Genomic DNA, 14,582 nt, shown 5'->3' on the forward strand with positions numbered 1-14,582 from the left:
GCTCTATGTGTGGATATTTTTCTGTGTTCACTTGTCTCTCCAGTTTTTCTGGGGACAGTTTGGCCTGAGATCTCAGTTCTCTGATGGATTTTGGGAGGATTTGTTGATTTTCAGCTTCTTCGGCATTTCTTTTGTTGCAATGACAGGATTAATGATGTCTACACTCCACACATATCAGATGACACATTGGAAGTCTACTAAACTCATAGAATATACCCTTAGCAAAACTCAACTACCATATGGTCTGTGTTATATGTGACATTTAAGAAGAAAACCATATGAACACAGGGGAAGGGAAGACAGAATGAAAAAGAACAGAGACAAAAGCAAATATAGGAGACTTTTAATTCTAGGAAACAAGTTGATGGACAGGAAGTAGGTGGGGAATGGGGTAATTGAGGGATGGGCATTAAAGAGGGATTGTGACTTGATGAGCACTGGCCTTTCCATTCAACCTATTGATCACTGAATTCTGCCCCTGAAACTAATAATACATTATATGTTAACTACATCAAATTTAAAATTTTTAAAATTCCTCTGACCTTGTTTCCTCTACACAAGCATATGTATCCTTGAGTTGAGATTGCCATCCTCTTTACAAGGATGCTCTTGCTGTGTTCATCACAGAGATAGGGCTCTAGGAGTAGACACCTGGTAACACCCACCAGTAAAGGCATACTGGCAGACAGTTGTCCTGGGCCCTCTGCTATAAGTCAGGAGCTCTGAGAGGGCAGGGCCCAGGAGATGTGAGTTGAAGGGCAGTAGTGCATCTCCACAGAGTGGTGTCTATGGCGTTAACCTCAGGGTGAGGGGCTGGCTGGGGACCGACAGTCCTTCAGGTATGCTCAAGGAGGGGCTGGACATGGCAGCAGCAGTGATGGGGAGGCTGTGGTGGGGAGGGTCACTAGGACCCCAGTGGGAAGGGAGCCCTGACAAGTGAAGACAGGAAAATCTATACATCCCAGGTGGGGGCTCTATTTCAGAGGTGCTGGGAGCAGCAGGGAGGTACAACTGGCATCTGCTTCAGCTATAACTGAGGCCTTGTGTTACAGAGGGCCTGCCCACTAAACCCAGTAGAGGGTAATCCAGGATGGGCCGGAGTCCTATATGGAGGGGGACAGGGACTGCAGCTGCTTCTGGAGCTGGCCGGTCAGGAGTTGGGAGTCTCATGCAGACTCCCTGCCTGGTGAGGTGGAGGGGCCAGGGGCAGTGCTTTGAGGACCCAGTAGGTCAGGCTGACCAAAGTGACATGTGGCAGTGAGCAGGGCTCAGTCAGCCAGATGGACAGGGCTGGGGACAGTGATGGTGAACAGGTGACTGAAAGGGGTTCTGACAGAGAGGAGAGGAGGCCAGGTGAGCTGTGTGCCCTCTGAAACAGAGGATGCACAGATGCTGCCCCTCAATTGGACTCTAGGGTGGTCATGGAGCCGTGGTAGTCCTGCATCTTCTTGCACCTCTCACACTGTGCATTCCTTCTGGGATTGGAGAGATAGCTGGAGGAGGAGCAGACCTTGCAGTAGGCAGGGGGAAAGAACTGGAAGGCTGTATAGTGCTGTAGTTAGAGATGTGACACTCACCGGCCTCCAGACTCCCCGAAATGCACTGGGTGAGACCTGGGGTTCTGCTTCCTCCTCAGTTGCTAGTTCATTAGTACTGACTCTTAACCCAACTCAAAGGGTGTGGCAATCTCAGAGGATCCCTCTGTCTTGTCTCCAGGGCTCCTGAGTCTTGTCTGCTGGTTGGAAGTGCAAAAGTCTTCAGTTCCTGAGGCCTGCAAGTGTCAAGTGCACCTGAGCAGTACCTGCAGGTGTGTTTCTGCCTCATGGGAAGACCCCTGGGAAACGGGAAACCAGCAGTGCTGCAGCGGGAGACCAAAGGCCCATCAGTCCATTACGATGAGGGCCTCTGGAGCCCTGAGGTCTGGGAGATGGCAAGAAGTTCCTCCTCTGCACCTGTGAGAAACAGGACATGCTGTTGTACAAGATTATGGCACTTTGTTTGCTACAGCTTTTATAGGAGTTCTAGGATTTCTCTTAGGTTGGTTTTCTGAACTCTTGGGATGGAAGTTTCTTTGCAGAACCCAAGCCTGACACGAAGGAAGAGAAACTGCATCCATCCCCTGGGGCCTGAATGAAGGCTATATTAGCGATGCCATCGGGGCCCTTCCCTAAGAGCCCGCCTCCCTGTCGGTGCAGGGTGCTTCTGTTGCTTGCCAGTCACTTGCCCAATCTCTCTGAGAGCACTCAAGTGAACTCACTCAAACTCACTCAAGTGAGTTTCTTTCTGGATGAACCTTGGGCACATCTGCCTGTGGTGCATGGCATAGCAGTACGCCAGGCTGCTGTAGCACATAGGGAATGAGTTTGCAGAATATACACACTGAGCTGCAAGACATGTCTGAGTGGGAGCACAGGGCTCTGCTTTCCCTGATGGCTTTGTCTGCCAACTGGGACAGAATCTATGGAAGCTCCAAGGTCACGTGGAAAACTATTGCCATGAAGCTTGCCCCTATGTCCCAGAAGGGTCCATTAGGGTCAAGAAACCCAAGGAAATGGGAAGCTGCCAGCCAGATGGGGATTGCATCGTTACCCCACCTTGATACCAGGGCCTACCATGTGCCAGAGGGATGCACATCTGCGAGAGGTGAGCAGTCGTGCTTGCATGAGCACTGGAATGCCCTGTGCCTTCTCTCATTTAATAGATGCCCGAATAGGGGGAGCACAGTGCCACCCCCAAATGCCTCTTCACAACTAGTGATTAACAGAGCAAGCTCTCTGCTGACTTGGAGCCTGTTACAAAGGCAGGGTTGTGTCCTGCAGAGGGAGATGAAGAACAGAATCAAGGGCGCTCTTCAGAGAGCAAAGAATGCACAGCACCTCCTCCAGGCCTGCCCATGGTGACCTTCAGGCACCCAGAGCCCTGCCTGCTGGCGGACATTTCACTTCATGCTCTGCTGCATGCTGGGAGTAGCTACTGGGTCCCTGGGGGATGTGCTCAGGGCATCCTCCAGTGGCCTGCATAGATGTCGGCCATCCTCTTATTTTTTGAACCTAGGCAAGAGCAGCTACCTAGGCATTTTGGCTGATCAAGCTGCAGACCCACCAAGAAAGTTGAGGGAGTGATGAGCAACACGTGTACTTCTTTCCCTTACCCTTTTCGTGGCAGGCACTGCGCATTTACACGGCTTTGTGTTCCTGCTGAGAAACTGCATCCTCTGCTCTTTCTCCTGGGTCCTGTAATGGAGAAGGTTTGACAGCTGAAAGGAAGGGAAGATTTCAAGTATGACCAGAGTCACCTAGGGTAGAACTAGACCGTGTGCAGGGAGTCTAGGGCAGAGCCAGACAAAAAGCCAAAGGCTGGCTTTTTGACTCACAGCCTGGCTCCCTGCTGGGCCATTCAGGACAGATCACTCACCATGAATCAGTGGTGCAGGCCCAGGGTCAGGTGCTGGGCAGTGCTAAGGAAGGGGATGAGAGTGGCTGCAGAGATTTCCTAGACCCTGATGAGGCAAGGCTTCCAGTGCCTGGATGATACCAGGATCTACAGGGCCAGAGTCCTAGAAAGAGAAAATGGATAAGCGGTATACAGAGGATCTATGGGGACAAAGAGAGGAAGTGAAAAAGGATGAAGGAGCAAATACATTAGAGGCACCATACTTCTTCATTCCTTGGAACCTTTGAATGCACAGACTTGTTCAGGTGGACAGCACAGCAATGATTTCAGGGTGAATGGGGGAAAGGAAAGTGCAAAGCAATAGGCAGTGATATCCTAGACCCCACTTCTCCAGAGTTAAGGTGCCCTGAATTCCAGATGATCTATCCCTTCCTCAAGTCCTTCCCATCCTGGGTCTTTCTCCTATGTATTGAGGAACTTGACCTCTGTCCTCCAACCTACACTTCCATCCCATTATCTTGTGAAGATTTAGAGAGAATGAGAGAAAACTACGGGACAGTAACTTGTCCAATACACCTTAGTCTTTAAGTGAGGTCCTTGGAGATGTGAAGAGTATGGCCACATGAACACATGCTACTATGTGCCAGTGTTTACCCTGGACATTGGAAAGAGAGGATGAGGATGGATGTTCTGGAGAAGCTTGAGGAAATGACAGCATGTGTTGAGGGTGGCAAGGCCCAAAGTAGAATGGAGCACGTGCAGAGCCCCACAGCAAACAGTCTTTAACGAATCCAGCTGTGTGAGTGCTCTTGATGGAGGAGCCAGGGTGAGGACAGAGACATGAAGGTGATGTGACATGTCCTGTCAGTTAATAGAGTTTACTTCTTACCCATCACCTGGCACAGCCTACAGGTCTCCAGGCTCATGTATCTGGGAGCGAGTTCCTGTGTCCCTGCAGATTATGTGCCCCATAGGTCAATGAGAAGAAAGATCCTAACTCTTTCATGCATGATTCCAAAGTGATCTCAACGAGACAGAACCGAGATTGGACATTTGATTTTGGCAAAGAGGGGAAAGTGTAGGGAAAGGTACTTTTTAGAAAGTGAGAACAGATGTTCACAAACCCCGCACACTGAACTCATGTTTTCTACTATTATGTCACTATTATGTCACTACTATTTATGTTATAAAGTAGACGAATCTGATTCCTACACATAACTCATTTTCTTTCCTGATTCATATGCAACTTGTTCAGTCTCCAAATGAGCAGTTCCAACACAACTCCTCCCAGGGAATCTCTCCCATTTGGTTTACTCAGCATTGTTTCCTACCTGGAGATTTTCCCATCTCATTCCTTCAATCCTCAAGGTTCTCCACACACAAATCTAGGGAAAAACAGCGTTAGCAATATTGTTGTTAGTAGGGGACCAGCCACTCCTCCTACTTTCATTGAGGGTGTGGTCAGTCATCAACTATCTCCTGGATCTTTCTAGTGGATTCTCAGATCCTTACTGACTCGAAGCTAGAGAGCATTATTGTAAGTGTAATAAGCCAATCACAGAAACACAAATACCATGTGTTTGGTGACGACAAAGTATGTTAGTAGTCCAGTCATGGAAGTAGAGAGTAGAGGATTAATAGCCAAGCACTGTCGGGAGAAGGGAATGGGAGGTGCTGTCATAGGCTTCAATCATGCATGAGAATTTGCCCCAACTCTGACAGATGTCGACCTGCATGGTGGAGGGTGGAACCTACATCCATACCTTTCACGATCTGTGGGCTGACCACGAGCATGTGTGCTTCCTGTGTGTGTTCCACACAAATGACTATGCCAAAATGAGTTCTTAAATGCATATTATGTATCCTGGGTTATTTTTCCACTGAAGCCACTTAAAATATGGGGCACGGTGTGGCCTTATAGATAAGCATTTCCAGGTATGTAATGGATGAGGGACTTGTTACATGACTGATGCTCCCATAACTGAGGGACAACTGCAGATCCAGGCCCAGAGTCACAGGAGTGGGATGCGGGTATGGAATGCTACTTTTATGTTTCCATATAGAAGGCAAGAGCTGGAGGTATTCTCTCAGCAGGATCTCCTTCTGAGGAAAGAGAATTTTAAGCAAAACTGAAGGTACCGCTGTGTAGAGGGAGGCATGTGGTATTGCACGCAACACTGGTATATGAAGTGTAAATGTGGTGAAGGTGACATTTTTGGGGGGGAAGTTTGACTTGTGCTATTGGAAAATATGTCCTGAGGAAACAGACCCACAAAGACACATGCACACACACACACACATGCATTGGAAGTTAAAGCACAGAGATAAACACAGCCACCCCCAACCCTCACACACACAACCCACACCACCTAAAAGACCTAGTACCTCAGAAAGTGTAGAACATGGACATGTTCCTTAGGGGACTGTTTCTCTCAATACATCACAAAATGCATACTCAGCTTGAGCCTAGTGTTAAGGTGGCTGTGCATACAAGAAGTCCTCACCTTCTTCCATCCTTATATTCTGACACGGAAAATGGATCTTGATAAAGAAAGGATCATTTTCCTTCCTGCCTGCATTCACCTGCAATTAGAGAGAAAATGTAGGAGCGCTCTATACAGCATTTACGCAGGTCTTTTGCTCTCTTTTGGAAAGTAAATGAAACAGTGGCGGAGTCTTTGACCCCAGAGTAACACACAGAGGACATTGAAGAAGCTTAGGCATTTCATACAAGATCTGGTGGGTCCATTTTGATCAGGAAACCAATAACTCACTTTCAAGGACGGACATTTCTGCTGAGGAAAATGCTCCCTACCATACCGTTTGTCCGTGATCTTGTCATCCATCAAATACCCTATTGTACCAGGTATCAGTTGGTAACACACTCTCCCTTGAAACTCTCCACACTGAGAGAATTAGATACATCATCTGAGATGTCCTGGCTCAGAATCACAGCTTCATTCTATTGAAAAAGTAAAAAATGTCTGTCTTAGACAAAAGAGTTTACCTCAGAGACTTTTGGGGCTTCTTCCTCTTCGGTGGCAGGAGGAAGATCGGCTATCAGGTCCTCAGTGGGAACTAGGGGGATACATAGGCACTGTTAGGGCCGCAGAGATGGTGCTCAGAAAGTAGTCTGGGAGCTTTGCTGGATGTGGTTACATTGTGGGAGTGCGCACATGGGTGGTGATCAGTACGCATTGAGCTGCTGCGGGGCCCTCCTCCTTGGTGGACAAAGGGAGGCAGAGAGGGCAGGAGCAAAGAAAGGAGAAATGGGACCTTTCACTTCCTTGTGAGAGGAATCCTATTCGGTGGGAAGAAGTCAGTCTAAAAGAGCATATACCCTAACATATATGCTATGTTGTAACGACAGAGTCCCTGATGCCTCCTGTATCTTTGAGGTTCAGCTAAATTGCCACTCTCTTCTTTGCAAACCAGTTCTTCCCCCAGGATGCCCACAGTCTGCTACTGTACTGATTATGTCTTCTGTAACATTTTCGGAGGCTGAAAGCAACCCTGGGCCAATATCCCATTGTAGTTGTTCACTGATCAATCATCCTAAAGAAAATCACATACAGAAGATTTGAAATATGGACATCCTAACATTTAAAAATAGCCATTTTCCTTTTCTTTATATTCAAGTTAGTTACCGTAACATGTAGTTTTGGTATCAGGAATAGAATGTAGTAATTATCTGTCAAGTGGAATTTTCCCTCCAGTCTTCCTTTCCTATGCAGTGTGTGTGTGTGTGTGTGTGTGTGTGTGTGTGTGTGTGTGTGTCTGTGTGTGTGTGTGTGTCTGTGGGGGTCCATGGAGTCTGGGTGTAATTATACTGGCATGGGCCATGGAGCCAGTGGGAGGGTCATTGCCGAGAAGAACCACACAGCGAGTGCTTGCAGTCTCTGGCCTGACTGTGCAGGAGACTGAAACAAGGGTGTTAAGCACCAAGCTAAGGACCAAGTTTTCCGTTGAGTTCCTCTTTTCCACTGTCCCCTGGGTGTGTGATTGCAGGAGTTGAGCGCTTGTATGCCTAATGAAAATGTCATCAAACACACTGAAATATCTGTCTGCTGCTTCTCTGCTTCAGCCGTGTCTGATCAAGGACTCCAGCAATGATTGCTGTTTCCTGCACTGTCTTGCATGGGACCTCTCCCCTCTGAGAATCTGTGGGCTGACCAGAAGTCTGCGGGCCTTCTAGGTGCAGTACACACCAATGTTATGCCCAAGCAGCTGTGAAGTACCCTCTAACTCCCCTGCTTTCTGGGGCCACTGAGGCCTCGTTTGACTTTTGGGCACTCTGTGGGACCTCTGTAGCCTCCGGTACTGTCAGTCATGGACTCTGATGCTGGAACTCCCTTGCTCTCTGATGACCCAGGGGCTGAGAGATAAGGGCAGGTCAGTAGCCCAGGGCACCAACATTGGGACATAGGCGTTGGTTCACATGGTGACCTTTCCACATAGGAAGGGAATGGCTTGGGCCATTCATCTCTGCTCTATATCTAGTGAGGTGAAGTAATTTTGAAGAATCCTCCAGACACAAATGCTGTGAAGGAGGAATGGGCCAATGTAGGCAAAGTGTGCCTTGGAGGGTTTTTTTTTTTCCTTCTTTACAACTTCAACACTTGCAGTTTGTTGTTTAAGTGAGAAAGAGCTCCAGAAGGAATATGCACACACACAACCACACGCACACACAGACACCTCTCACAGTCATGTTACAGAGACTCATGCATAACTCCCTCCAAACCTCATACACATAAACCTCATTGAAAAAACTACTTCCTCTGGAGTCTATAGAACATGGTTCTAGTTCTTCCCAGGAGAGGCCGTTGCTCTCGTGATTCTCCTATCCCCCTCCCAGTGGAAACCCGGAAACTGGTGGTTCTCCAAAGCAGCCAGGGCAGCCCCACCTTCTTCATCACCTAGATTCTGTGTGAAAATGCCCTGAGTCTAGGATACGTACAGCTCTCCTTTCCTCCTGCATCCACCTGTGATTGAGAGAAAAGAAGACATTAGGAGGGTCATATCCTTCTATACACTGCTTTGAAGATGAGTCCAGGAAACCAGATCATATATAGTGTTTGAGTCGATGGCTCCCCCAATTTAAAGAGGACACCCAAGGGAAGAGGCTTGACCATTGCCTGGCAGACCTGTCCAGTCCATTCTGATCAGCAAGTACAAAATTCCTTTTCAAGGAAGAAAAGGTTCTGTGGATGAGAATGCTCTCTACTCTACATGTTGTAACTGATGCTGTCATTTCTCTTGCCTCTTGTTTCAGCTGTCAGGTGATTATAGACTTTCACTCGACATGGCCCCAAACAGGGAATTGCACATAGCATTGCTTGTGTACATTGTGATGTCCTACAATCTGCATTGATTTGAAAACTACCCGAGAAGAGAGAGGAGAGAGATAGATAGAGACAGAGACAGGGACAGAGAGAGAGACAGAGAGATTTCTACATCAGGAAAAGAAAGCTGATCTTACCTTGGGGAGATATGGGGCCCCTTCCTCTGCCCCGCCATCAGGAGAAACCTCCAGTGGGCCCTCTGCAAGACAGGGAAGGCACAGATACCTGTCAGCGCATTGCTGGTGTTGCTCAGGAATTACTCAAGGAGCTTTGCTTGAGGTGGACACAGGGCTACAGCGCTTGTTACTCACTGGTGAACAAGGAAGGACTGAGCTGCTCCTGGGCCCACCTACTTAGTGGATGACGGAAGGCAAAGGAGAGGAGCAGCAAAGAAGTGGGAAACAGAATCTATGTCTTTTTTAGCTAAGGAGACATAATCAGTGTGAAATAGTCAACGTGAAGAAGGGCAAACACTAAGTGCATACCTTGTTGCAGTGACAGGGTCGTGGGAAGCACCCTGCCCAGGGTAAATTTCCACTTCTCCACATAATATAGGACTACTCTGGCTTCTATGCGTTCACAAAGGCAGCTTCTCTATTCATCATCTAGTCTATAGGATTACTCCTTGTGTTTTGGGGGATGTAACTGACCTAATGTCTATGCTTCTCATCGTGTGTAAGTACACGCTCGGTGGTAATAATGACATTCAGAGTTCTTTGTGTCCATTACTACCATTTACACACAAAACTCTCACCAAGTCGAAAAATACCTCTGTACCCTTGAAGAACTAACTCCGCCCTCTCGCCCCCACCCCGCTGCCTTTAACCCTTGTAACCTCCCCTTTCTTTCTCTAGAAATTGCCTGCTGTGTGGAGTTCTTTCAGGGGAATCATAAAATATAGGATTTTCTCAGCTGGCAGCTCCAAAATATCTTATTTCTCAAGGTCGATTCATGTTGTAGCATGTTGTGAATTCAATTGTATGAATGTTTGATTACTATCTCACACTGTGTGTGCAACACACAGACACACGCACTCACGTATATGCCATTTTATTTATCAATTCTTCAGTTGATGGCCTTTCCAGGAGTGTCCGCCTGTAGCTATTGTGCGTCATGCTACTGTGGACGTAGGTGTAAAGATTCTGTGCGTTGCCAGAGGGGGGACACTTGACATGATGCAATTGTCAAAGCTCTTAGAATGTCAACTCACAAAGCATGAGTTTTAGTGTAAATTCAGCACTTTGCATTTAAAAATATATGGGTGTAGTTTCTCTGATTGAAAGAAATGTCCCACACTCATGTAAGAAGCTATCCCTTAGGGGAAAGTGGAGGTGTAGCTTATGGAGATTTTCTGCATTATCTGTCCAACCTTTATGTGTACCTTAACCTGCCCTGAATCCTAGCTGTTAGTTGGTTTGAAAAGTTTAGAAGCAGTGGTCCAGGGAGAGCTTTAGACCTCCCAATATTCCAAAATCAGCTAAGGTCTAAAGATGCACTAGAGAAGTTGTTTACTAGTAGAGTGAGCCCACTTTTGAGTTAGAAATGCATCCGGACCCTTCTCCTACCACCAGTTGACTTAGTGAATTTAAATTTGTACAGAGGAAATAACAACAACAAAAAGGACCGTCACATTATGTTTTTGCTATCTCATAAGCATATAGTCCTTAATGAAAGAGAGTACTCTGGATTGACTTAATGAGGAAATTTCCACAATACCTTCCTCTGTGTCCGCTGCAGGATTGACCCTATTGCGGGGCCAGAAGCGGCCTTGCCTGGTCTGCCTTTTGAGGACAGAAGGTGATGTTCTTGGTGTGTCCAGCACGTTTCCTCTTCTGCAGTCCGAGCAAAATTCTGGAAATTGGGCCAGAAGGGAGAAAATTGTTGGCCACTTGCAGGCAGAAAACCATAGGGAATTGCACGGTTCAGTCTGTTCAGCTGTTCAGCTTGAGCCCTCTGGATCAAAGTTGGAGGCAGGAAGTTGCTACAGTTGGTGTGCACTTACAACCCCCACAGACAAGTTTTGTGGGCAATCACATGACTTTGGCTGAGTTATTAGAGAGATGCCACATGGCACAGGGAGCAAAACTGACGACCTAGGACGGGAGTCCTAGTTAGGACGACCATGTACCCCAGAGAGTGGTGGGGAGCCCTCTGCACCTCCGTTCCCTATTCTGGAATGTGGAAACGAGGGGAGATTTGGTTGACCACCAATAAAACTGAAAGGAAAGGCAAGGACTGGTGCTTCACTATTGCTCCATAAGCGTTCAGATTTTGAATGAGTAGAGAATGAGCTGGACACTTGGTAATGAGTGAATCCAGAGAGGGGAATTGAATGTCTCCACAGTAACGGAGGATGGAGGCTTAGTCCTCAGCCTTGACGTGAGACTGATGTGTCCAAATCACGGAGAATACGTTATTAACATCTGCTGTGATCTGACACCAGCCTTCTTAGGGCTTGGCAAGCAGGGATCGTCACTCATGTCCTACAGTGAAGCTGTGGGAAATTACGTAGAATTACTGAAATTGAGGGAGATTAAAATTTAAGGAGATGGAGTAACATGTCCAGACTTGCCACACTGGTGAATGACGGATCTGGGGCACCAAGGTAGTTAGGTTCAGGGTATAGAGATCACTGGCCACCTGAGACCAACCTGAGGACCCTGAGAAAATGCCTGGGGCCCCTGAATCATGACTCTCCTCCATGTCCCAAATCTTCTTGCCCAGAGTTTCTATGGGAGAGAATGGATGCCCTGGAAGAAGTGTTTGACTAGAGAAAAAGCCAAGACTGAATTCAGCTGATAGCTCTATGAATCCATCCCACCCCAGAATGGTTGAATGAGTGAATTCTGTGACTCTCAGTGACTTGCTATTTACCTGGCAAAGGTCTGAGGGGCATGGACTAAGGACAGGCTGAGAGTGGGCTTGGTTGCTCTTTCTGACCTCCTACATATCCATCCCCACTCTCAGTATCCATCACCCTCTCTAGACACCATGGTGGCAGGGGACAGGGTGGAGATCCCAGTCTAAGACTCTCTTGAGAACGTTGGCCAAACCCTCCATCCCTCAGTTGCAAATATCCATTTCACTGTGGCCACAAATGACGCAGTCCCATCTTACCCCAGTCCCAGGTATCACTCCAAAGCCAGTGAACGTGTGCACTTTGACCCAGAAAACTCCTGTAAGAATTCCGTTTCACGCTGGGACACCTGCACCCTGATGTTTCTAGCAGCAATGTCCACAATAGCCAAACTGTGGAAGGAGCCTCGGTGTCCATCGAAATATGGATAAAGAAGAAGTGGTTTATGTATACAATGAAATATTACTCAGCCATTAGAAATGACAAATACCCACCATTTGCTTCGACGTGGAGGGACCTGGAGGGTATTATGCTGAGTGAAATAAGTCAATCGGAGAAGGACAAACATTATATGGTCTCATTCATTTGGGGAATATAAAAAATAGTGAAAGGGACTAGAAGGGAAGGGAGAAGAAATGGGTAGGAAATATCCAAAAGGGAGACAGAACATGAAGACTCCTAACTCTGGGAAACGAACTAGGGGTGGTGGAAGGGGAGGAGGGCGGAGGGTGGGGGTGAATGGTTGATGGGCACTGAGGGGGGCACTTGACAGGATGAGCACTGGGTGTTATTCTGTATGTTGGCAAATTGAACACCAATAAAAAATAAATTTATTGTTAAAAAAAAAGAATTCCGTTTCATTCTATAGAAAAATCTCTGGATTTAGACTGGGAATATATGCCCTCAGATTCTGACGTCTATATTGAGGAAAACTTGAGTGGGAATTCTCCTGGTATTCTCCAAATGGAGTGACTCTTGCTGAAATGGCACCAACACTCTCCCGACCCATTGAAAGCAGTGTGGGTGTGTTTCTGTGTGTTTTCTCGATGCAAATATATACAAAACTGGCATGTGGAAATCACACATTGTCCTAAATTTAGGATGGTATTAAGGCAGGCAGCTTGAGAGAAGGACAATAGGCCCGTAACACGGAAGTTTATACAATATCTTTACATAACCCTCTATACAATCAGACGATGAGAAGTTTAAAAAGATGAGCATAATTTAGTAAAAGTTTCATAGCCAATTTGAAGGAACAAGCCTTGGAACTCGAATAGGTACATACCTGAAGAGCAACAGTTCAGATTTCCCATCGTGGGGAGCTCCACAACTATTACCACACTGGTACTGCTCAGCTCTGAGAGTAACAGTGGGAAATTAAGGGATTGTGCGCATCATCACATCCCCATGGTAACGGGCCATTGTATAACTTCCAGAGTGAATGCACATCTACACAGCATGGGCCTTTGTGATGCGGTGTGGGCTACTGTCTGTCTACATGGCCACCTGTGGCACTTAGCAGGAAAAAAGTAAGTTTTTCCCCTAAGGTTAGGAACTCAACAGGGATGCCCATTCTCACCGCTGTTGTTTGACATAGTGCTAGAAGTCCCAGCCTCAGGAATATGACAACAAAAAGAAACAAAAGGCATTCAAATGGTCAAAGAAGAAGTCAAACTTTTATCATCTGCAGATGACAGGATACTGTATGTACAAAACCCAAAAGACTCCACCCTAAGATGGGTGGAACTGGTAGAGGAATTCAGTACTATGGCAGGGTACAAAGTCAATGCACAGGAATCTGTTGATGAGACAGAAAAAAGAGTTTTTTTTTCCCCCAAATTTCCTCTTGTGATTGAGTTCTAGTTTCAAATCATGTGGTCTGAAAATATGCAGGGGACAATCCCAATCTTTTGGTATCGGTTGAGAGCTGATTTGTGATCCAGTATGTGGTCTCTTCTAGAGAAACTTCCACGTGCACTTGAGAAGGACGTGTATTCAGTTGTGTTCGGTGGCAAAGTTCTGTATATAGGTGAAATCTATTGGGTCTACTGTATCATTTAAAGCCCTTGTTAATTTGGGCATAAATATTCATGATTGTTAGGTCTTCTTGTTGGATATATCCTTTAAGTATGATATAGTGTTCCTCTTTTCTCTTACTAAAGTCTTTGGGATAAAGTTCATTTTATCTAATATGAGGATTGCTACCCCAGCTTCCTTTTGAGGACCATTTGAATGGTAAATGGTTCTCCAAACATTCATTTTCAGGCTGGAGGTGTCCTTAGCTCTAAAATGAGTCTCTTCGAGACTAAAGGGATCTGTCTTGCTTTATTATCCTGTCAGAAACCCTGCATCTTTTCATGGGATCATTTTGCACTTTCACATTCAGAGTAACTATTGAAACATATGAATTTAGTGTCATCATAATACCTCTTCAATCCCTGTTTTGTGGATTATTTCTTCAAGCTTCCTCTTTCTTTTACAGGGTCCCCCTTAATATTTTTTGCAGAGCTTGTTTGGTGGTCACATATCTTTTAAGTTTCTGCCTATGTTGGAAGCTCTTTATGTCTCCTTCTTTCTGAATGAGAGCCTTGAAGGATAGAGTATTCTTGGCTGCATGTTCTTCCCCTTTAGGACCCTGAATATATCCTGCCAGGCCATCTGGCCTGCCAGCTCTCTGTGGAGAACTCTGCTGTTAATCTAATAAATTTCCCCATATAAGTTTGGAATCTCCTATCTCTCACTGCTTTAAGGATTTTCTCTTGTCTTTGGCAAGTTTCAAATTAAATGTCAAGGTGTTACAAAACAGACATATAGATCAATAGAACAGAATAGAGAACCCAGAAATGGGTGCTCAACTCTATGTTCAACTAATATTCGAAGGCAGCAAAGACTGTCCCCTGGAAAAAGGACAGTCTCTTCAATAAATGGTGCTGGGAAAATTGAACAGCCATGTGCAGAAGAATGAACTACACCATTCTTTTCCACCAGAC

At 46.3% G+C, this 14,582-nt stretch overlaps 1 protein-coding gene across 6 annotated transcripts in view; it reads right to left on the minus strand.

Annotated features, from left to right (window-relative positions):
* Positions 1–326: 326 nt before the first annotated feature.
* The window catches only part of LOC102153469, a 30,360-nt gene continuing 16,104 nt past the window's right edge, over positions 327–14,582 (minus strand). For 4 of the 6 annotated variants that reach the window (XM_038565408.1, XM_038565407.1, XM_038565411.1 and 1 more), the window contains 9 exons: positions 10,452–10,586; positions 8,873–8,934; positions 8,351–8,375; positions 6,401–6,471; positions 5,898–5,976; positions 4,725–4,778; positions 3,415–3,556; positions 3,152–3,233; positions 327–1,952 (listed from right to left, as the gene is read on the minus strand). In XM_038565408.1, coding sequence (XP_038421336.1) covers positions 4,750–4,778; positions 5,898–5,976; positions 6,401–6,471; positions 8,351–8,375; positions 8,873–8,934; positions 10,452–10,586 — 401 coding nt within the window. In that variant the 3' untranslated portion in view covers positions 327–1,952; positions 3,152–3,233; positions 3,415–3,556; positions 4,725–4,749. Of the gene's footprint in view, positions 1,953–3,151; positions 3,234–3,414; positions 3,557–4,724; positions 4,779–5,897; positions 5,977–6,400; positions 6,472–8,350; positions 8,376–8,872; positions 8,935–10,451; positions 10,587–11,852; positions 11,985–12,877; positions 13,703–14,582 lie in introns of those variants that run through there. The other 2 variants (XM_038565409.1, XM_038565412.1) reach the window with 2 other exon arrangements.

The sequence above is a fragment of the Canis lupus genome, chromosome 20, assembly GCF_011100685.1.
Source record: "Canis lupus familiaris isolate Mischka breed German Shepherd chromosome 20, alternate assembly UU_Cfam_GSD_1.0, whole genome shotgun sequence".
Classification (NCBI taxonomy): Eukaryota; Metazoa; Chordata; class Mammalia; order Carnivora; family Canidae; genus Canis; species Canis lupus.